This window comes from Natator depressus, chromosome 21 (genome assembly GCF_965152275.1).
Source record: "Natator depressus isolate rNatDep1 chromosome 21, rNatDep2.hap1, whole genome shotgun sequence".
Classification (NCBI taxonomy): Eukaryota; Metazoa; Chordata; order Testudines; family Cheloniidae; genus Natator; species Natator depressus.
Genome location: NC_134254.1, coordinates 5,281,516 through 5,304,148, shown reverse-complemented (window position 1 = coordinate 5,304,148; position 22,633 = coordinate 5,281,516). Strand labels below are relative to the sequence as shown.

Here is a 22,633-nt window from a genome sequence, read left to right as displayed (position 1 = left end):
TACACTTTGGTCCTATGCACTAGACCTCAGCTAGGGGGCCTTCTGGTTTTTTTTAGTAATGAAGTAGCAAAAAGGAACTTTAAGAATGTTGAAAACAATCTCTTCTTATTTCTAGTTAGGGAAAATGAGCCTTGCAGTCTGTCCCAAGGGGCACACTGAGGCTATTACAATCCAAGTGTCTCTCTCTAATCTGGTAGTTTTGGAATTAGGTTTCTCTGAAAGGCCAAGAAGGAATATTTAAGGAGAGGGACTGGCAGTGACTGAGATTTTTTGAGTCACATTTCCCATCAAAGGTGTCTCTCCTTTGATGAGGTGTTTTGAAATGTGTAACTATTTAAATATCTCCCATATTCGGCCGCAGATGAGACCTTCAAATACAGGTTCCACAGAGAAGGAAATGACGAAAGGAAGGGAACATAAGACTGAGGAAGGATCGTTGTGTGGTTAAACTACAGGAAGAGTAGAGAGAAGCGGGTGTTTCCAACTCTGCTTTTGGCTCTAGCGCACACTGCGTTATTGATTTGTATTGCAGTAGCACCTAAGAGCTCTATGTGTGGACCAGGACTCCGTTGCGCGAGGTGCAGCACCAACACAGAACAACCACCAGTCTGTTGTAGCTACGTCAATACCCACTGTCCAGTCAGTCTCTGCCAAAGGTTTTCAACCTGTGAGCTGCAGACCCTGTGGGTCCACAGACTGTCTAAGATTTCCAAAGGGGGCCGCAACTCCATTCAAAGTTATTTAGGGGTCTGCAAATGGAAAAAAGGTTTCACTGGTCTAGGTCATTGTGTTGTCGTACTTTCCGTTAGTGTATTTGGGGTATGCTTGTTTCACTGCACTCCACGTCCCATTTTAAAGCTGGATTCGGTTCAAATGGCTCCTTAGGGACTGCACACCTGAGAAGCAGCTGCGTTTTTAAATGGTGGTAGATGTTTCTTGAAGGGCTGGATCCTGTAAGTGTGCTGAGCACCCTCCGCAACAAGGAGTGGACAGTGCTCAGTATCTTGCGGGATGAGATTCTGCAAAAGGATCTTCCAGTTCAGCTTAGGTTATTGTGAAATTATACTGTTATAAAATTCACCACCGCCCTTCACTTAAGAAAGCTGCGAAGCAGTTAAGCACATCTCACTGCCGAAAACAAAGAACTATGTTGACATTCTGGACCAAGGGACTTTACTAGATACTGTTTTGTCTATGGATGTGTATGAGAAACACAGCACAAAGGGAGAGACAGAAAGAGCAGAAAACAAGACAGCCTGTACAAGCAGCATCAGCTGGTAACACAACCCTGAGAAAAACCTAGAAAATGGGGGGTTTGGAGGGTACTCTGCTCGCTGAGATAGGTTTGGTTCTGTGAGAAAGGAAAGGCACACACAGTTTGCTTCCTCCTGTGTTGAAGGAAACAGGACTTTGTACGTTCTTTGTAAATAAACAAGATTGCACCAAAGGTACCAGATTTCCATCATCAATTTCTCTTCCCATTTGGAACAACCTACACGACCCCAAATTTTGGCTAACTGCTCAGGTCAAACGAGATAACAGTATTGACTCAAAACCAAGGTCACTAAAGCTTTTCGGTAGAAAAGAGACACAGCAGTACTACTCCCAATCATTTTGTATTTGGCCATGTTCACACCAGTCACTGTATTTCTTAAATACCTCTGGCATATTTTCCTATAAACTTGTTCACATTTTGTATGTCTATAACATGAACAGAGTATTTCCTGTGGCCTGAATGAGTGCGGCTGGAAGCTGTTTACTCACCAGATGTTTCCATTATGGATCTAGCTTCAGTTTTGTTATTATCAAGGAAATGATGTGATATCTCAAGGGGGGAGCCTTAAATTTTCACTTTAAAATTGTAATCTGAAGTCAGTGTTACTGAATGGTGCCAGGTTAACAGCCCCGCAGACCAAAGTTCCCTGTCCTAAACTATGGGAGAGTTTGGTTCTATCTGCCTTCTGTTTGCTGAGAAGGGATTTAAGCAGAGTTCTACATCTTAAGTGAATGTGCTAAGTGCTAGACTTTGAGGTATTCAAACCCCTTCTAAAGGGGCAGAGGGAGCATTCAAACCAGGAAATCCAAGGATCTCCCACTTCCTAAGCAAGCACCCAACCGCTGGACTGTACAGTGATCCAAGCCCTTGGCCTGCCCCAATTCCTAGTTAAGTCAAGGAGAACAGCACCAACAGGCAAGGCTAAGGGAAATCCCTGTTCGAATGAAACACCTTTGCTGGTCGAGCAGGGACTTGAACCATGTAGGCCAACGCCCCAGACACGGGCTGTAACTACTGCACTATAAAGAGCTGCTTAGGCTTGAGTCTTGCTTTGGCCTAATTAACAGATAGTGAAAGTGGAACAGCATGATGAGGAAAGCCTCAGGACTGTCAGTGTTCAGATCCTATCTCAGAAGGTCCAGAGAAGAACTGAGCCAGGGTCTCTACCATCCCGGTACTTAGCCCAGCCACCGTGCTACAGAGGGCTTCTTTCTTTTGACTCTTGCTTTGGCCTAATTAATAGTTAATTAAAGTAGAACAACTTCAACAGGCAAGCCACAGCAGCTCCCTGTTGAAAGCCTGCTGCCCTAGCTGGCAGACAGGAGACTTGAAGCAGGACTGCTAGCATCCCAGGGAAGCACCCTAACCGCTGCCCTATAGATGGCTTCCCACAATGAGATCTTGCTTTGGCCCAGTGAACAGAGAAAGTGAAACAACATGAAAGCCTCAGGGTTGTCACTGTTCAGAGCCCTTCCCATGAGGCCCAGAGACAAAATGAGCCAAGGTCTCTACTATTCTGGGATTACTCTTCCCACTGCACTCGATGCCAGGGTTGCCGTGGTGCATGTCGTGGATGCAGCCCAGGACTGGGCGTGAGGCTGCGTGGGTTGTTCTCTGAGCTCTGCTGTTGTGCATAAGCAGCCTTCCCTCTGCTATGTCCTAACTTTTAGCTGCTTGACTTTCCAACCAAAACCCATATGAACATCGCACTTATTGTCTGAAGTGTCCGAGTGTATTGTTTTTATATATAAGGCATTTTATTATATAACACACACACCCTCTGAATTCTCACCCCGCTACATGGCTGCACAGACTGCTACCACTTGAGCTACAGAGCTCACTACATTAACACCCGGCAGTGGAAGGTTGTTATCTCCAAATAGGGCATGAGCCACTGGAGTTACACTGGGATGGGAGGAGCATGGCTCAGCTCCCCCACTCTCCTCCACCATCTTCCCCATGGACAGCTGCTGCTCCTGCCCTGTGGCTCTGGGAGGTGGAGTAGTAAGAGAGAGCCTGGAGCCCAGGGTCTGGTATAAGGCCTGAGGCCAGAATCAAAGTCAGCAAAAGCCATACTCTGAGCAAAAGTCAGGCCCTGTTATAGGTTCTTTGGCGTGAACCTGGCAAAATTGGGCTGGCATTGCTAAACCCCAGCCACTCCTAAGAAGTACTAGGCACTAGGTATTCATGTAAACACATTCCAGAAGACTTGCCCACGTATACCCCAACATAGATTTATGGCATAAACATACTCCCTGAAGATAGGGACACACTGATAAGGGCAGGATGACAGGACAATAGCTAGAGATGTTTTGTTCAAACCAGCAGGTACGAGGTGCAGGGTCAGTAACACGTTGGTTACACATCAGGAGTGTAATACGTAACTTGTTTGTGTCAATGTATGAAGGAGGAGTTATAGGAATGGCATCTTTGTCCAGCCTAGGGGGCAGCAGACGGTCCCGCTGCTGACTGAGCTGATTCCATAGTGACGGACATACCTGTGTTAGTATCCCTGTGGCATCCGCCGGGCGCTAGGACCGTGCCTCATTGACAATAAACCTGGTCGGGCGCCTTTGCCACTGAACCAAACCTGTGATTTTTCTGGGCAGTTCTATCAAGGTCTGCTGAGCCGGATACCTGCGCAGAGCCAGGACAGAGTACCGAGCACATATGTATGCCAGCTGACAACAGGAGGCTGGTTGTGTAGACCGTGCCCTGGTTCTCTCTTCTCCCCTGCCCTCTTGCAGTCCCCAATGCAGTGTCTGGTTCAATTATTATTTTGGCAGGCTGCCAGCATTTTTCCTGGAGCTGTGCATGAGAGAAGGGAAATGGTAACTTCTAACACTTGATAACTCAGCCAGACCTGAATGGAATTTCAAAGCTGAAAGGAAAAGGCACTCCTGTGATCTGAGGGCTTTCTTCTTGTCACAACTCAAAGGTCTGCTGTAAGCAATGCAGGTGTTAGAATTTCCCAAAGAAGTTCACAAGAATTTTTATACGTTAGGCACGTTAGGCAACCTAAATATGAATCACTGCCAGCTCCCTCTGTAACTTAGAAATCAATAAAACAGTCTGTTAAGGAGAAAATGAGTCTGGTCACAGTTTGATAACTACCGGTCGACATCCTCTTAGATCACATGGCCATTGCTGTGATCTGGCCACTCCGTTCCACTGAAAGGAAGAGACTAGAACGTTATCTTCATTATCTATTTTGTATTGTAAATAAGAATTTGGGCTTCACGCCCACAAGCTGTGCTGTGTGAGCATAGTCCTGCACCTCTACGGAGCGCCAGCGAAATCAGTGGAGGTTTGTGAAGGCTCATGACCCTGGCAGCAGACAACAGTTTACAGGAACAGAACCTGAGATTGTAAACTCAGTCTATAAGACCAGTCTGTGGGGGGTGGGATAGCTCAGTGGTTTGAGTTTTGGCCTGCTAAACCCAGGGTTGTGAGTTCAATCCTTGCGGCGGCCATTTAGGGATCTGGGGCAAAAATTGGGGGATTGGTCCTGCTTTGAGCAGGGGGTTGGATTAGATGACCTCCTGAGGTCCCTTCCAATCCTGATATTCTATGCCTCTCTTAGGCCGTGTCTACACTATAAAGTTAAATCAATTTTATGTAAGTCGACATCCAGCCTCCAATTTAAGCAAGTCAAGCTTGCATATCCCCACTCTGCTCATTGTGTCGGCGGAGTGCATCCTCACTCGCAGGGCTTGCATTGACACACGGAGCGCTGCACTGTGCATGGAGTAAAGTGGAATTTTGGGTTGGGCTTGCAATGCCTCCTGGGAGCAAAACATTGGTGCAGGTGCTTATGGGAACTTGGCGTTAGCCTCCCATGATGCACTTACCTCCCTCCCTGAAATCAACGGCAAACAAGCCAAGCCTTTTTCGTGCCTTTTTTCTGTAAGCCTGGGTTACCTGCGCAGATGCCATAGCACGCTCAGCTGTACACTGCTGTGAGCATTACAAACACCGCGCGCCTTATCCTGCAGTATTCACACAGCCGATACAGGAGTCGCTGTGTGGAACAATGTGATGCCACGCAAGCACCCCTGCTGGAAGACATAGAGCAGAGCAATTCGCAGTTGCTAGTGACAGTCACACATCACCTTGACACGGCTGAGTGCCTCTTCTGGGCCCAGGAAACAAGCACTGACTGTGGGACCGCATCGTTATGCAGCTATGGGATGATGAGGAGCGGCTGCAGAACTTTTGAATGCGTAAGGCCACTTTCCAGGAACTGTGTGAAGAGCTTTCCCCAGCCCTGAAGCCCCAGACTGCTACCGGTCAGGGACTGAGTAAATCTAATATGGGATCTGTTGTGATCCAAGTTTGCAGGGCAATCAACAGACTTCTGCTAAGGTAGTGACTCTGGGCAACATGCAGGACATAATGGATGGTTTTGCCACAATGGAGTTCCCTAACTGTGGTGGGGCTATAGACAGAACGCATATACCTATCTTGGCACCAGACCACCTTGCCAAAGAGTACACAAACTGAAAGGGATACTTCTCAATGGTGTTGCAAGCGCTGGTGGATCACAGGGACCGTTTCACCAACATCAATGCGGGATGGTCGGGAAAGGTGCATGATGCAGGCATCTTTGGAACTCCGGTCTGTTCAGAAAGCTGCAAGCAGGGTCTTTTTTTCCAGACTGCAAAATAACCGTTGGTGATGTTGAAATGCCAATCGTGATCCTGGGAGACCCAGCCTACCCCTTGATCCCATGCTCATGAAGTCATACGCAGGCAGCCTGGACAGCAGTAAGGACCGGTTCAGCCATAGGCTGAGCAAGTGCAGAATGGTAGTAGAATGTGCCTTTGGACATTTAAAAGGCCGCTGGCATTGTTTGTTTACTAGGTTAGACCTCAATTAAAGCAATATCCCCATTGTTACTGCTGCGTGCTGTGTGTTCCATAATATCTGTGAAACAAAGAAAGAAAAGTTTCTGGCGGGGTGGGGGGCTGAGGCAGATCACCCGGCAACTAATTTTGAGCCGCCAGACACCAGGGCAATAAGAAAAGCACATTGAAGTGCTACGTGTGAAGGTGATGCGTGACTGTTGCCAGCAACTGCAAATTGCTCCATTCTATGTCTTCCAGCAGGGCTGCTTGAGTGGCATCACATTGTTCTGCACGGTGAGTAAGGCCATGTAAAGCCCCCCAAATTGTTTGATTTTTACAAAAGCGGTACTGGGATGGGGGGGAAGGGAGACAAACAGGAAGCCAGCCACCCCCTTTTTAAATGCTGGTTTCAATACACCGGGGTGGGCAAACGTTTTGGCCTGAGGGCCACATCTGGGTGTGGAAATTGTATGGTGGACCATGAATGCTCACGAAATTGGGGGTAGCAGTGCGGGAGGGGGTGAGGGCTCCAGTTGGGGGTGTGGTCTCTGGGGTGGGGCCAGAAATGACTAGTTCAGGATGCAGGAGGGGGATCAGGGCTGGGATAGGGGGTTGCGGTGGGGGGGGGTTAGGGCTCTGGCTGGGGTTGCGGGCTCTGGGGTGAGGTTGGGGATGAGAGGTTTGGAGTGCAGGATGGTGCTCCAGGCTGGGATCGAGGGGTTCAGAAGGCGGGAGGGAGATCAGGCCTAGGAAACGGGCAGGGGGGGGCGGGGCTCAGGGGTGCAGGCTCTGGATGGTGCTTACCTCAAGCAGCTCCCAGAAGCAGCAGCATGTCCTCCCCCAGGCTCCTACACGGAGGTGCAGCCTGGTAGCTCTGCGCACTGTCCCATCCACAGGCGCTTCCCCCTCAGCTCCCACTGGCTGCAGTTCCTGGCCAATGGGAGCTGCGGGGGCAGGGCGGGGCAGGCAGTGTGCAGAGCCCCCTGGCTGCCCCTACGCATAGGAGCTGGAGCGGGGACATGCCGGCTGCTTCCCGGCAGTCACGCAGAGTAGGGCAAGCCCCTGGCTCCGCTCCCCAGCTGGTGTGCCAGACCAGGGCAAGCCCCCAACCCCACTCCCCAGCTGGAGCTCCAGGGTCAGATTAAAAGGTCTGGCAGGCCGCATGCGGCCTGTGGGCCATAGTTTGCCCACCCCTGCAATACACGGTGATCCCTTCCAACCACAACCATGGCACACTCAGGAAAATGTGGCTGTGTGTCCCAGATTTCACCAAACAGGGGTGAATTACTTGTTGAATTGTTTGCAGCTTAAGGGCTAGCATTGAAAACTTCCCCCGTTTCCCCTAGGCGGCCATGTGCGAGATCACTCTCCTGAGGGTAACGGAGGTGGAAAGGGAGTAGATGCTGCAAGCGTCTGGGTACAAACCTGGTCCTTATGCTGCAATGCTGCCAGACAAGTTAATACTGGAGTGGCACGGGAAAGTGTCCTAACATGGTGGATGAAACAAAGCAGCCCTTCCCGTAAACCTTCTGCAAAGGATTGCAGAGTACCTCCATGAAAGCTTCCTAGAGATCTCCATGGAGGATTCTAGGGCCATCCCCCTGCACATAAAGAGACTTTTTCAGAGAGCACCCTCTGCACAGCTGGAGTGGCCACCGATACCCACTACACCGACCTTTTTGTTCAAATTAAACATTAAAAATAATAGCATGTAACCCCGACGGTTTGACTGGAAATGTGTGCACCCCAGAGGTGCCTTCCCTGGCATCACGCTGTGCCGGCAATTGGGATGGGCTCCCGGGTTAAAAACAGTTCTTGGCTGTTGGGGAGAATGGATCCTCCGCTTGCCTGCCTCGCATTCTCCTCCTCCTCCTCCTCAACAATGTCCTCCTCGTTGTTGCTCGAAGTCACCCGGGGCTCCTGGGAGGTAGCCACAGAGCGTTTTGAGGTAGTGGTGGGGTTGCTGCCGAGAATCGCATGCAGCTCCCTATAAAAGCAGCATGTCTGTGGGGCAGAACCAGAACGACTGTTCGCCTCCCTTGTCTTCTGGTACGCTTGCCAAAGCTCCTTTATTTTCACGCGGCATTGCTGCATGTCCCCGATGTAGACCTTCTCCCCTATGGCCCGCGCAATCTTGGCATAGAGGTCAGCATTTCTTCTGCTGGATCGGAGCTCTGCCTGCAGAGACTCTTCTCCCATAGGCATTAACTGTGTGGGTGCTGCAGGGCTGGAGCACCCACAGAAAAAAATTAGTGGGTGCTTAGCACCCACCGGCATCCAGCGCCTCCCGCCCACTGGCGGCCCTGCCGATCAATTCCTCCCCCTCCCTCTGAGCGCCTACTCTCTGCCACAATCAGCTGTTTTGCAATGTGCAGGAGGCTCTGGGAGGAAGGGGGAGGAGCTGGGACAGGGCGCACTCTGGAGAGTGGGCGGGAAGAGGTGGAGTGGGGGCGGGAAGAGGCAGGACGGGGTGAGGGCTTGGGCGAAGGGGACAGATGGGGGCAGGGCCGGGGGCAGGGCCTGGGGCAGAGCGGGGAGTTGAGCACCCACCAGGCTCAAAGGAAGCCGGCGCCTATGTCTTCTCCCCACACAGCAATAAGATCCAGCATCTCCTGTGTACTCCATGCTGGAGCGTGTTTGTGGCCTTGAGTCTCCATGATCAGCTGTGATGGTGAGCTCTCCACGCTGATCAAACAGAAAATGAAAATTCTAACGTTCCCGGGGCTTTAACGGGGAAGTGGCTGTTTCCTGTGTACCTGGCTGACGTGCAGTGGAGTGAAAGTACTCTCCAGAGCGGTCACAGCGGAGCACTGTGGGACACCTCCTGGAGGCCAATTCATTTGAATTACAAAACGCAGTGTTTAAATTATCCCCATGTAGACACGTGGATGTCTAATCAAGCGCACTGCCTCTCACAGAGGTGGAGTACAGAAGTCGACGTTACAGGTCACTTAGGTCAGCAGAAGGGACTCGGTAGTGTAGACTCATTATTAAATCAACCTAACATGGCCTATGTTGACCTAACTTTGTAGTGTAGACCGGGCCTCAGTCATCTGTCAAGCACCTAGCCTGTTTGGTTGTTATAAAATACCATTGTCTTCACTTTTCGTGACAACGTTTATATTTATTTTGCACAGAGTCATTAAAAATGGAAAAATAGGTAAAGATCTTCAGGGTGAATCATGCAGTCTTTAAATAAGGACTGGATATGTACTAAGTAAACAGCCATCAAAGTCAAAAACTCTTGCTTAATTTAAGGATTGAGGAAGGATTTCAGGTATTGGCCCATTGTTTGGGATGAGGAATAGGTGGGTGGGTTAAGGGCCTGCTTTACCCTAAGAAGGATACCCAGAGCCTGGGGAAAACACGCAGAGGAAAACACACTTGTATTCAACTTCTTTGTTAACTATCACTCATGCCCCTCTCTTCTCCCAGGGGCTCATTACTGGTGTCAACTGACTGTTGGATTCCCCAGAAACAAAAAGGAAAGTAGTTATTTCAATAAATATTTTCAGCTGTGGTCACCCTCACAGAAGGCCTGGAGGGGTTAATATGGCTAATTGGGCCAGTTAACTGCCCAGTCTGCACCTGGAGGAGACTGGGATTTAAGTAGATCAAGCTCAACTGTGTAGGAACAGGCTGGGTCCATATAAACCAGGAAGCTAGCAGCAGAAGGGGTTGGAAAGAGGGTGTCTTGAGAAACTAGATGCTAGTAGATTATGGTTATCCTGGAGGAAAAGGGGGAGAGACAAGTAAGGTCCTGAGGAAAACCAACAAGGTATGGAGTAGGTCAAACGTTGGCTGCTGTTGAGCGGGCCCCTGAGCCGGGCCCTGGAGTAGAGGGTGGGCCTGGGTCCCCCTACTAGCTCCTGAGGAAGTGGTACCAGCTGGGCAGTGAGTGTCAGACTGCCTGAGACCATCTCTCATGAGGGAGTTTGCCAATTCAGAAGGGGGGGGGACCACATGGTGACTTGGTCAGAAAGCTCAGTCATGAAGAGGAGGCTGGGGTTCCTGGAGTGGAAAGATCCCTGGAGTGAGAGGATGAGGAAAGAGCTCCCGCTATAGGAGGGTGCAATACCTGGCCACATCTACTACTGGCGATGGCTTGAAAGAGGCCTCACTAGTGGTGAGGTTACCCCTTGATATGCTGTCATAGTCCCTCCTGGCACCCTTTTGCAGTCCCCTGAGTAACCCCAACAGTCTGATCTTCCAACTAAATTATTAGGTTGCCACTGGTGGTGACCAACAGGTTTAGCCACTGCAAGCGTTTCCCTGTGGGTGCCAACGGTTTGCAGTGATGCAGAAAGAAAAGGAGGACTTGTGGCACCTTAGAGACTAACCAATTTATTTGAGCATAAGCTTTCGTGAGCTACAGCTCACTTCATCGGATGCATACTGTGGAAAGTGATGCAGAAGCAGCTTCTTCAAAACAAGGTACGATGGACCGGGCGAAGGATTGGTAACACTACTTTCACCCCAGAGAAGTTGATGCGATTCTGGGGGAAAGCACCAGGGCTCAGATGGTTTGCTAGAGACCAGTCAGACCCCGTCTCCTCTCCCCTGAGCTCAGGACTGGCATAACCTGCAGGTTGAATTCCCCAGAACCCACGAGCGGGGGGTGTTTTTTACATCCCTAGGTAACCACTTCCTTCCACTGACCTGATCCGGGGATGTTTGTCTAGCGCTGTATCCCCCAAGTGAATACAGGAAAGACCCGGATCCCACTCGGTTGGGCTGCTCCCTGCTGGAACGCAACCCGCCCCACCTCAAGCGGCTTTATTCCTGCTCCCCCTTAGGACGCTCCCTTGGCTCGAGCACGGGTCGCGGGCAGTGGCACTGGGTCTGGGGGGAGAGAGGCTGGAACTAGCCCCGACAGAGGTTTGTCTTCGCAGGGCGGAGCCCCGCGTGGGGGACGCAGGGAGACCCCCGGCTGCGGAGACTGGGGGGCTGCTGCGCTCCGCGGGGGGCACGGAGGGGCGGGAAACCCGCGGCCCGCTGGGCACCTCACTGACACTCCCCCCGATGCGCACACGCCCCACAGCTGCTCCGAGCCCGGAGGCGGCCCGGCGCGGTCGCCCCGCGGGGGTGGCGGGGATTGTGCGAGCTCCCACGCCGCAGGCAGGGCGAGGACCCCGGGGGCGAACCCGTGACCCCGGCCAAGCGCAGGCCTCCCCCCGCACCTGCTGCCCGGACAGCACGTGGGTGCCCAGCAATGACACCAGCTCCGCCCCGCCCGGCGGAGGCTCCGCCCCTTTCCCGCATGGCCCCGCCCCCTTAGCCCTGACCCGAGGGCTGCTGCAGACGCTCCGGAGCCTTCGCCCCGCGAGTGCCCCGCCGCTGCCATGGTCTCGGCTCCGCGCTGCCGGCCCGGCGCCCGGGGGCTCCTGGCGCTGCTGCTGCTCCTGCCCCTGCCCGGGGCTCGCAGTGAGTCGCGGCGGGGCTCGCCTCCCCCAGTGCTCGCTGGTTTCCGAGCCTTGCCTGTCCCGCTCCAGGCTGGTCCCGAAACCGTGACTTGGGGCGGGAGGGGAACCGGCTGGTGGCCGGCGGTGATCGTTCGAGCGGGATGGACCGTAACGGGCCAGGGGTCGTAACGACCGGGCCGTACACCGTCTGCCCGGGGGCTTGCCCTGCGGTGCACGCTCCTGCCGGGGGTGTAAAAGTGACCAACCTCTCCAGCAAACCAGCGTCAAAGCGGTGATGGGAACAGTGCATCCACCTTGCCCACAAGGAAATAAATTACAGGGATTGCCGAATTCCTAGAAGTCTGTTAAACAGTCTCTCTCTTTTCACAGAAGATTAGGGTGGGAAGAGACCTCGGGAGGTCATCTAGTCCAGCAAGGGTTAGGGTGTTACATTACTAGTTTGTTGTGCTGACAGCCATCCCAGAGTCCGCTTGCAGACTTTCAGTTTATTTGAGGCCAGTTTCCTCTTCAGGTGGAAAATAGGTATCTATATTTCTATTCTTCCATTCCTGTTGCTTCCTCCTCTCCATTTTTGCTCTTTTTTTTTTAATTTACAGGGTCGAATGCATATTTGACTAAACTAATTGGAGCTCTGAGAACTTCAAAGTGCCCTTGTCAAATTGTCTAGATGGTTATACAGCAGTTCTGTTCGAGTTTGGGGGGAGGGATAGCTGAGTGGTTTGAGCACTGGCCTGCTAAACCCAGGATTCTAGGTTCAATCCTTGAGGGGGCCATTTAGGGATCTGGGCCAAAAATTGGGGATTGGTCCTGCTTTGAGCAGGGGTTTGGACTAGATGACCTCCTGAGGTCCCTTCCAACCCTGATATTCTATGATCTCACCACCGCTTAACTAGTCATGCTTGTTCTGTGGATTTAGGATTTTCTTTTAAAATAAGTATCTAAACACACAGTATTTTATCTTTTTCTTACCTTGTGCCTCACAGATTGGTAGTGCAAGCTGCTCTTTGTACTCCTTGTTTTAAGATTTCAAGCTGGGATTTCAAAAGGGCCTAAGGAAGTTTTATGCCCAAAACCCATTGAAACTTTCCTAGGTTCTTTTGAAAATCCCAGCCTTTGTGTCAATTAAGGCTTAGTTACAAACAAATATAAACTAAAGAGTTTGGGGGTTTTTCCCCAAAGTTAAAATGTTTCTTTTTTTCCCCATAGGTGGTTGTGGTGCCCCACCAACGCTAATCTTTGCTGACCTGCTGGATGAGTTTAAGACATGGACATACTTTCCAATTGGGAGCACAGTGAGCTATAACTGCCACCCAGGTTACCAAAAAGTCCCTGGAGTGCAGTCCACTCTTTTTTGCAAAACACACCTGGTGTGGTCAGAACCCAAAGAGTTTTGTCAAAGTAAGGTTTTTCTCCTCTCTTCCCTCTGCAACCCTTCCACACACTCTAGAGTTCAGAAAACACTAACAGGTTAAAGGCTCTTCTGGATTGGAGTGAGGATTTTGTAATGTTTGATTTGGAGCTTGAAAGGGACACTGTTTTTCAGACAGAATTGTTTGGGTTTTTTAGGTGGAGCATAAAGCTCTCATAAAGACTCAAATGTAAAACTCTAACACAGAAGATAGGTTTCAGAGTAACAGCCATGTTAGTCTGTATTCGCAAAAAGAAAAGGAGTACTTGTGGCACCTTAGAGACTAACCAATTTATTTGAGCATGAGCTTTTGTGAGCATCCGATGAAGTGAGCTGTAGCTCACGAAAGCTTATGCTCAAATAAATTGGTTAGTCTCTAAGGTGCCACAAGTACTCCTTTTCTTTTTGCGAACACAGAAGATGAAATTCTGGCCTACTTGAAGTCAGTGGCAACACTTCCATTCAATAGAGCCGGGACTGCACATGGAGACAAGACTAATGCAGGCATTGCATGTCGTTATTGACAAAAGCGTGCCAAGCCCATGACTTAGTGATACTGATTTGCATTGCTGTGATGGTGATATCACTTAAATTGTTTTTCTTTCTCTGTGGGCTGGGAGTGCTGTGTGGAGGGTTATGCTTTCCTTGAGAAAGGAAACGTTGGGTATAATTCTTCAGCTCTCACATCCTTCTGGAAAGTAAAAGTGCATCCTGCAGGATAGGGCTCTTCAAGTCGGCCACAATTTTTGGCATCTTTTATTATCTTCTGTGTAATTCACTTGATTTGGGTTCCTAGTAATTTGTAGCTTGGCAATGTGATAGCTTATAACCAATAGGTATATTTCACTAGAAGGGCACGGGTCCTATCCATTCCACTCATAACACAACAATATGTAAATTCATCACATTTGAGGGCCTTTGTCTTGTCTTCATAGGCTTTTTAAATTAATGTAACACTTAGTTTTACGTTAGTCATATGCCAAAATGTGGGTTACTTATTATTTCCCTTTAGTTATCTTTTTCTAACAGAACATACCAAAAAAAATCTAATTCCTGTTATATTCTCTCTTTAGAGAAATCATGTGGACATCCAGGAGACCTAGCTAATGGCAAGATTCATATCACAGATCTCCTGTTTGGTTCAAACATTACATTTTCTTGTGACGAAGGGTAAGGATGTCAAAGTGAGATTTTTTTTTTAATACTTTTCTCCTTCCTCTGTTGTAGACCCTTTGTACTGACTAGATAGCAAACTATGACAAACGTTCAGCGGGGCATTCTGGAGTACGAAGTTCCTGAAATAGCTGTAACTTTTTAGCTGTTCTGCATGTTCAATGCAAAGAAGGTTGGGTCAGTGTTTCCATTGTGTGAACCTACCCTTTTTAGTACCTTGTATTCAAATTTGAAAAGATTTGCTTTCAAATCTTGGAATGGCTTTTTTTAAATAGGTCCCCCCAAAAAGCTGTTTGCATTTATAAACATTTCTCAAAGATTATTTTTGGTGTTTATATTTTGTTACACATCTGTAATTGTAAAAAGAAAAGGAGGACTTGTGGCACCTTAGAGACTAACCAATTTATTTGAGCATAAGCTTTCGTGAGCTACAGCTCACTTCATCGGATGCATGCAGTGGAAAATATAGTGAGGAGATTTTTATATACATAGAGAACATGAAACAATGGGTGTTGGCATACAGACTGTAACAAGAGTGATCAGGTAAGGTGAGCTGTTACCATCAGGAGAGCGGGGGGGTAGGGGGGAGGAACCTTTTGCAGTGATCAAAGTGGGCCATTTCCAGCAGTTGACAAGAACAGTAGGAGGGGAAACAAGGGGAAATCGTTTTACTTTGTGTAATGACCCATCTGCTCCCAGTCTTTATTCAAGCCTAAGTTAATTGTATCCAGTTTGCAAATTAATTCCAGTTCAGCAGTCTCTCGCTGGAGTCTGTTTTTGAAGGTTTTTTGTTGAATTGCCACTTTTAGGTCTGTAATCGAGTGACCAGAGAGATTGAAGTGTTCTCCGACTGGTATTGAGTGTTATAATTCTTGACGTCTGATTTGTGTCCATTTGTTCTTTTACGTAGAGACTGTCCAGTTTGGCCAATGTACATGGAAGAGGGGCATTGCTGGCACAAAAAACTTCAAAAACTGACACTAACAGGAGACTGCTGAATTGGAATTAATTTGCAAACTGAATACAATTAACTTAGGCTTGAATAAACACTGGGGGTGGATGCGTCATTACACAAAGTAAAACCGTTTCCCCTCCTACTGTTCTTGTAAACTGCTGGAAATGACCCACCTTGATTATCAGTACTAAAGGTTCTCTTCTCTCTTCTCCTCCCCTGCCCCCCACTCTCCTGCTCACCTTTCCTGATCACTCTTGTTACAGTCTGTATGGTAACACCCATTGTTTCATGTTCTCTATGTATATAAATCTCCCCACTGTATTTTCCACTGTATGCATCCGATGAAGTGAGCTGTAGCTCATGAAAGCTTATGCTCAAATTGGTTAGTCTCTAAGGTGCCACAAGTACTTCTTTTCTTTTTACAGATACAGATGAACACGGCTGCTACTCTGAAATTGATAATGGTATAATTAAATACATAGGGCAGAATTTTGTTATTTGTATTAACTTCATCTGCCTCTTTCTAGATGTTTGGGATATAGGGTCAAGCAACAAACAAAGAAAAACAGAATACACTGAGCTCTTACACAGAGTGTTAGTTCTGAATTTGGTAGCCAATTATTTTCCTCTTCCTACAGTGTCTTTGGCGTTGCTTTGGTAATTTTCAAAGAATCAGCAGTGGTGAACTGGGTATCTCTAATATGTAAAACTCAGATGTCGATCCTTCTGTTAGCTGGAGTCACTTTTCTCACTTGCTATTTTCTGGCTTTGATCAGAATACTTAGCAAAACAAGAACTCTTGTTTTATAATGAGAATGGAATCACCTGAAATTCAGTATCACCACCTGCTGGCAGAACAGAAGTATACTGCAAATATCTGAGCTGATGGTTTAGAAGTTGAGTAATTTGTTAAGAAATTTTGCCTTTTAAAAAGTCTTCTTGTTTAGTTTCAGATTAGTTGGACATGATACGAGTCAGTGTGTGACTGAGGGAACAAGCGTCACATGGAATCATGAAATTCCATTTTGTGAAGGTAAGTGGATTTTATACACTTATGATTCTGTTCTAGTTATGCCAGTTCATGTGAGTAGTTTAGGCAAATTGTGCTGTAAAATGAATTCACTAGTACAGAAAATAAGTACTGTTAAAATGTTCAGTCTTGTGTTTGTTTCACCATTTTAAAAGCTAATGGAGGTACCAGTCTGAGGAAGACTGTTGAAAATCCCCAAAGCTTACTGATAGCTAGCTCATATGGGTCAAATTCACTCGCTTATTGAAAATCAGGAATAAACTTTACCTGTTGAATAACTGATAACACAACTGTCACCTTGTGATTAATAGTCAACATGGGATTTATGGCAGTGTCAAATTCATTCTGTCTAAATTATATTGAAGAAAATGGTTTTAAAACTGATTTGAGTTGGACTGATTTTAGGTGAACAGGATAGGTTTTCATGTATAATCCTGATACCTAATAATCCTGTGTTACTTCCTTTGTATCACAGTAGGCTTTTTTCCATGACTTATTTGTAGAAAATTTTATGAATTCAACTTGTTTTGCTGTGTTCGGGTTCAGATTTATTGTTTGTATGTGGGAGCTAAACCCAGGCTTGCTTTTTTCAGACTCTTAGGACATTTTATTCATCCAGTGCCATAAATGTACAAGGCATTTAATGGAAAATTATCTCTATTTGCTGCTATTATGGAAATTGTTCTCAGATAACTTTTAATGGAAAGCTAGTCAGATTATTGCATTCTAGACAATAAGCTTTAGATTTCTGCATACATTGGGGGCTTGTTCTTTTAATTATTTTTGAGTAATTACATTGGAATCCTTTTCCTTATAACTTCACCATATACCAGGATTAATCAAGCATAGAGGCTAACTGCATTGCTAGCAAAAGTTTTGTGTTCCGCTAACATTTCCTTTAATGTCCATAACATTTACATTTTTACTTCTAGTTTCCTATGTAATAAAGGTTTATCAAAATAAACTCAGGTTTTCCAATTGAATATGAATATGATAACATCTTACTGATAACTTTCCTTCAGAAGGCACTAAGAAAACAAGTCCCTGATTTCCAGTGCAAATGCATTGACCTTCTTTTTTTCAGATTTTTCAGAGCTTTTTTTCCTGTTCACCTACTACCTTAGCATCTCCTTTCCCCATTATGCTGCTAACATAAAACTGTACATATTTACAGCTCCTCCATTTTCTCCTTTTCTGACCTTTTTTGGTGGTGGTTTTGCACTTGTTTTAACCACAAACCCCCATTATCAAATGCTGCTTGTTGCTATGGCAGTTTTTCTCCCTTCCGTTAAAAGCTTTTTTCTTAACTTCTAATATATTCTAGAAATTCCATGTCGTCCGCCTCCAGAAATCAAGAGTGGGAGGTTGTCAGGGATCCCTCCCCAATCTGAACTCAGGGTACAGATGTGGGGACCAGCATGAAAGACCCCTCCCCAAGCTTATATTCCCCCCAGCTTAGGTTAAAAACTTCCCCAAGGCACAAATTCCTTTCCTTGTCCTTGGACAATATTGCTGCCACCACCAAGTGATTTAAATAAACATTCAGGGAGGGGCAACTCGGAGATCTATCCCCCCAAGCTCCTTCACCCCCTTTCCTGGGGAGGCTTGAGAATAATATACTAACCAATTGGTTACAATGTGAGCACAGACCAAACTCCTAGTTTTTAGGACACTGAATCAATCTGGTTTTTAAAAAGCATTTTATTTAAAAAATAAAATAAAAATCACACCTGCAAAATCAGGATGGAAGGTAACTTTACAGGGTAGATAAAAAGATATAAAACACAGAGGATTCCCCTCTGACTCTGCTTTCCCGTTACAAAACATAATGAAATTACCTCTTAGCGTCGGGAAAATTCACAAGCTAAAACAAAAAAAGATAATCTCGCGCATTTCCATGCCTTAATTACAATTTTTGTAATTTTAGATGCTCACTTCAGGTATGTTTCTAGGAGATATTTTTCCTGCTCAGACCCTCTCTGCCTGAGAGGGGAACAGACAAAGAGCACAAACAAAACCTCCCCCCAGATTTGAAAGTACCATCTTTTCCCATTGGTCCTTCTGGTCAGGTGCCAACTAGGTTAATTGAACTGATTAACCCCTTACAGGTAGGGGGATTCTGTACCTCTGGCCAGGAGGGATTTTGTTACTGCATACATAAGGGTTGTTAGCCTTCCCTTTATATTTGACAGAGGTATTCCAGTGACCATAATAATCATTACACCTATGGATCAAGAGTAATTTACAGCTGTCATACTGTACCAAGAGGCACAGACTTTCTCACATATTGGAGAGGCATCTAGTCATCGTATATCTGACACAGAGCAAAATGGAATTTGGAATGGAGAGCCCCCTTAGTGTAAATGTCACTATTTTTTGTAGCTTCTGTAAAACCATACCAAAAGGATATTCAGCTTTAAGAATAAATCTCATCTGGATAAAACAGGGCACCCCAGATGTTGTGTTTTGTCCTTAACTTTGAATTCCTTTGCTTCTGTTGTATTCTGTGGATCCCAAAGGTATTAACCCTAATTCAATAAGATTAAAGTTCATAGAATTAAGTAAATCTTAATTCCATATGGGTTGTTCAGGATATTGTCAGTCCCAAAGTCATTGCAAATCTAGTGCAGGAAGAAACTCTTGGCTGCAACTGCCCCTGGAGACTAAAGCTTAACCTCTTCCTAGAATTTTTTTAAAGGAAATGATCTGTTTCTATGTGGCATGGTTTTCAATGAGTTGCCTGGAAATAGGTCAGCTGCCATAAGTGCACTAGTTTTGGTTGTTCCTTGTCTCAGACTTAACATGAACCTCTGTCTGCTTGGAGACTGTGCCCTGCCCTAGAAGAGGCTGCATTTCAGTGGGGAAGGGGTTCCTTTTATGTGCAAATCCATGTAGTATCTAGAAAAGCCCTCTGGGATCCTTCAAGGTGAAAGTCACTATAGGAGTGTAAGACACTGTTAAGGAGCATGTTCTGCTCTTCATTCCACCAGTGAAAATCCCAGGTGACTCCATTGACTTCCGAGCACTTGTCCCTTGCTGCAGAGGAGTCTGACTGTAATAAAGTGAAGAGGTTTTTACCACAAGTGTGCACAGGAACAAACTGCATGTTAACTATCCCCAAAAAGCACCTGTGCTCTGCCCCAGCTTGACACCTCCATGAAATGCCAGTCGTGTGAAATACTGGATAAGATTTCTGTGTTTAACTCATGCTTTTCTTTAGGTCTTGGTTTGGTAGAATGGTGAGACTGGAATCGAAAGCCTCATTTGGTAGAATGGTGAGACTGGAATCGAAAGCCTCATTTGGTAGAATGGTGAGACTGGAATCGAAAGTCATTGTAGGTGTTGATTGGATGGCTTGATAGTCACTGAGCTCAATCCTGAAAGGTGCTGAACACCTGTTCCAATTCACTTCATGGTTGGCTCCACGCTCAATCATGGACCCTCTTTCTCTCTATAAAGAGAGTGTCACGGGGTAGCTGGTTTCATGGGTGGTTCATAAACCAGAACTCCAGTGAAATAGGCTCAAGACCCTTTACCCAGTTTATTTTCTCTTCCATTTCGAGCAACAACCAGCATTCACAGTGCATCTGCTCCTCTCAATGAACTACCTTCTCTTCTGCATTTTCTTTGCAGCTGGGTGTCAGAAGCCAGAGGTGCAAACTGGAAGCATGGTCAATGCACTGGATGAAAAAATGTGGTACCGTGTGAATGAAACCCTTCCTTTCAAATGTTGTCCTGGGTACCAGTTTTCAAGCCATTCCCAGCTGCCTGCAACAGACAGATTTAGTATTACTTGTTTAGCGGACGGCAGCTGGACAGCATTACCGCTGTGTGTAAGTATCACTGCCCAGTTTCTAATGTAAAGAATAGTAGTAACCATGCGTTGACTTAATGAAGCAAAGACTTAACTTCATGAGGTCTTTGCAATTGGGTAGGGACATGTGCCATTGATACACCATATGGCAAAAAAAAGTATCTGAAAACAAAACAATCATCTCCTATTTTTAGAGAAGCTTTCTTCCTTTTATAGCAGCTGTTCCATGAAAAATTTGGTGGGTAAAAATCACAACAGGAGGAAAACTTCCCTATTACAAAAGTCAGGTTTTCTAGGCAATTCAAGTGTTACTAATTAGTGAGAGATTAGTGTGCTCAGCTCTTTGTAAAAGGAGGGCTGGTTCCTTCCCAATGGGTTTATAATCTGTGCCAAACCTTAGGTTGCTCAAAACCTCATCACTGTTGCTTAGCACAGTCAGTTTCTGTAGAACTGACTAGGATGTGAGGGTTCACAGCAGCATGCTCAGGCCCTGAGGCAGATGCATGTAACACACTGGATGATGGTTCAGACTCAAAGGAGCAAGCATACTTGAGAGGGTGAGTCCTTCTCTGCTGTAGCATAAGCGTGTTCCCTCTGTTTTACAGAAAAAGCAAAGCACTTCTGATGAGTGTGAGATGGCTTCTGCAAAAGAGTTGAAAGTGTGTGGGGTGCCTCTGGAGACACTGAGAACTCTGCTGGAAGTGCAGAAACTGTATCTGGAGATAAAGAAACTGAAGCTGGAGCTAAAGTCACAATGAATAGCTGAGACCTGTGATCCGTATTGTGATAAACTCTCTCCTCTTTGGATGCAGTTAATGTAATTACACGACATACAGGATGACTTACTGATTTCATAGAACTTGCTAGTAGAGCTAATAACTCAGAATAGGCAGTAAATAGGGGATCCGATTTCCTTCCTGGGTGCAGTTCTTAGGATTTTTTTGTTTTCCCCTTGAATTTCACAAATTTGAGTTTCCACTTGATAAACAAGGGATTTCAGGCCCTCATACAAGTTTCAGGGGTTATAGTGAAGGAAAGAGTTGAGATTTGGTTTTCCTTAGGTAAGTTGACCAAGTAGCATGGAAGCAAATTACCAGTTGATAGAAGCTTTACATATTATGCAAAAGGAAACTCAAGTCTAACCTCAGCTTTGTAGACATCCCATAATTGCTGCTTACATTTAACTTTAATGCACCAAAACACCCACTCAAAGCACTGAATGGGTGTTTAACTGCCCAATTTCCCCACACATTCAGAGCAGTGGTAATGATGATAAATTCCTGCACCACTCTAAAAATGTGTAGCAGCTGAAAAAACCCTCTAGGCTGCCTTGTCTGCTCAATTATGAAGTTGGCAGGATGCTTCCTTTTAAGGACACTCAGCCTTGTCAAACTGAAGAAAGCCGTTTTTGAAATCTGTTATCCCCCAAGGCACTTAATAGCTGTACTCAGCTGCACACACATCAGGAGTAGATAGCAATGTAAATTGGAGAGAAGCAACCATCTGAGCCATTTCCCCCAGTAAATGATAGGGGTGTTCTCTAACCTATGCCGTTGTGATCAAGTAGTAATTTCTGCCCTGCAGGACTATAATAAAAGGCAATTGTAACAACTGCCAATTATCTGTTTTTATAACTTTGTCCCTTTGGCTGTAAGGCAGGCAGATGCCCAGGGTGTTTAAAGGATCATTTCACTGAACTAATTCCTGCTCCTCCTCCAGCCCAGTGAGCAGTCTGAGTGAGCCCATGGAGACTGACCTTTCCCCTCGCACCTAGAGTGGTCAGGGTTGAATCAAACTAGCAAAGTAGTGGAAGGGAAGCTTGTCCTGTGGAATAAGGGGGACATGCCAGTTTCTAGCTCTTTAACCACTGTTGATGGACCCCAAGGGATCACAGATTCAGCTACATTCCTGGGGTAACAGCAGGGATTAATTTGGGCAATAGGGTAAGTAGGAAAGATGGCTGGTAAATGCCTCTGTCTCGGAAATCATTACTGCAGAGGAGGCTTTGCTCAGGAAGGGTTAGCATAGGGCTGCTCTGAGAATAAGGTCACTCGTGATTGTCCCTATGCCAAATGTAACAGTGCTGCTGTCTCCTCCAGTGAGAAACCTTAGCTGTGTAAAGCCAGGAGCAGCTATGGGAAAAGAATGGCAGCAGAGAAATACCATGCAGACTCAGCCTTTGCAGATAGGGGAAGCTTGTCTCCTCAGACCTGTGAGGACTACTGCGCGCAGAGAGGGCCAGGGGGTGCCTTGCTGTGGGGAGAGCTCGTGGTGTCAGGGTGCAATTTCAATCTGCCCTGGGGATCCTTAGGTGATCAGCCCAGAAGTTACACTGACTCAGCGCATCCAAGCTGCGTCTCTGGCTGCTTTGGGGGGTTCGAGCTGCTTGTCTCCCCTGCACTCTGCAGCATCACATTGCAATGCACATGCCAAGGCAGTCTCTCTACTTGCAGAGAGTCTGAGTTGAATTTGACCCACAGCCTCTTGCTTCTCATCACGACTGCTTTCCTGTGCTATCCTGGATGGAGGTAGCCAATGTGATCTTTTCTGTGTGCCCATCTACCACTAGAGGCCACTCTTCAACAATCATTTTGTGCAGTACCTACCCCACTATCCTGTCACCCTTGCTCATATTGAGTAATAAATACTTCACTCCACTCTGGTCAGAGGAACAAAACCGAGCCCTTCCTGGGAAGGGGGAGACTAA

At 46.8% G+C, this 22,633-nt stretch overlaps 1 protein-coding gene across 1 annotated transcript; it reads left to right on the top strand.

Annotated features, from left to right (window-relative positions):
• The first annotated feature begins 11,400 nt into the window (after positions 1-11,400).
• On the top strand, positions 11,401-21,523 carry LOC141975649 (complement decay-accelerating factor-like). Its single transcript, XM_074936206.1, has 6 exons — positions 11,401-11,547; positions 12,753-12,944; positions 14,028-14,124; positions 16,030-16,115; positions 19,746-19,945; positions 20,532-21,523. The coding sequence occupies exons 1-6, from the start codon at positions 11,466-11,468 to the stop codon at positions 20,682-20,684; spliced, it is 810 nt and encodes a 269-aa protein (XP_074792307.1). The 5' UTR covers positions 11,401-11,465; the 3' UTR covers positions 20,685-21,523.
• Positions 21,524-22,633: the final 1,110 nt, after the last annotated feature.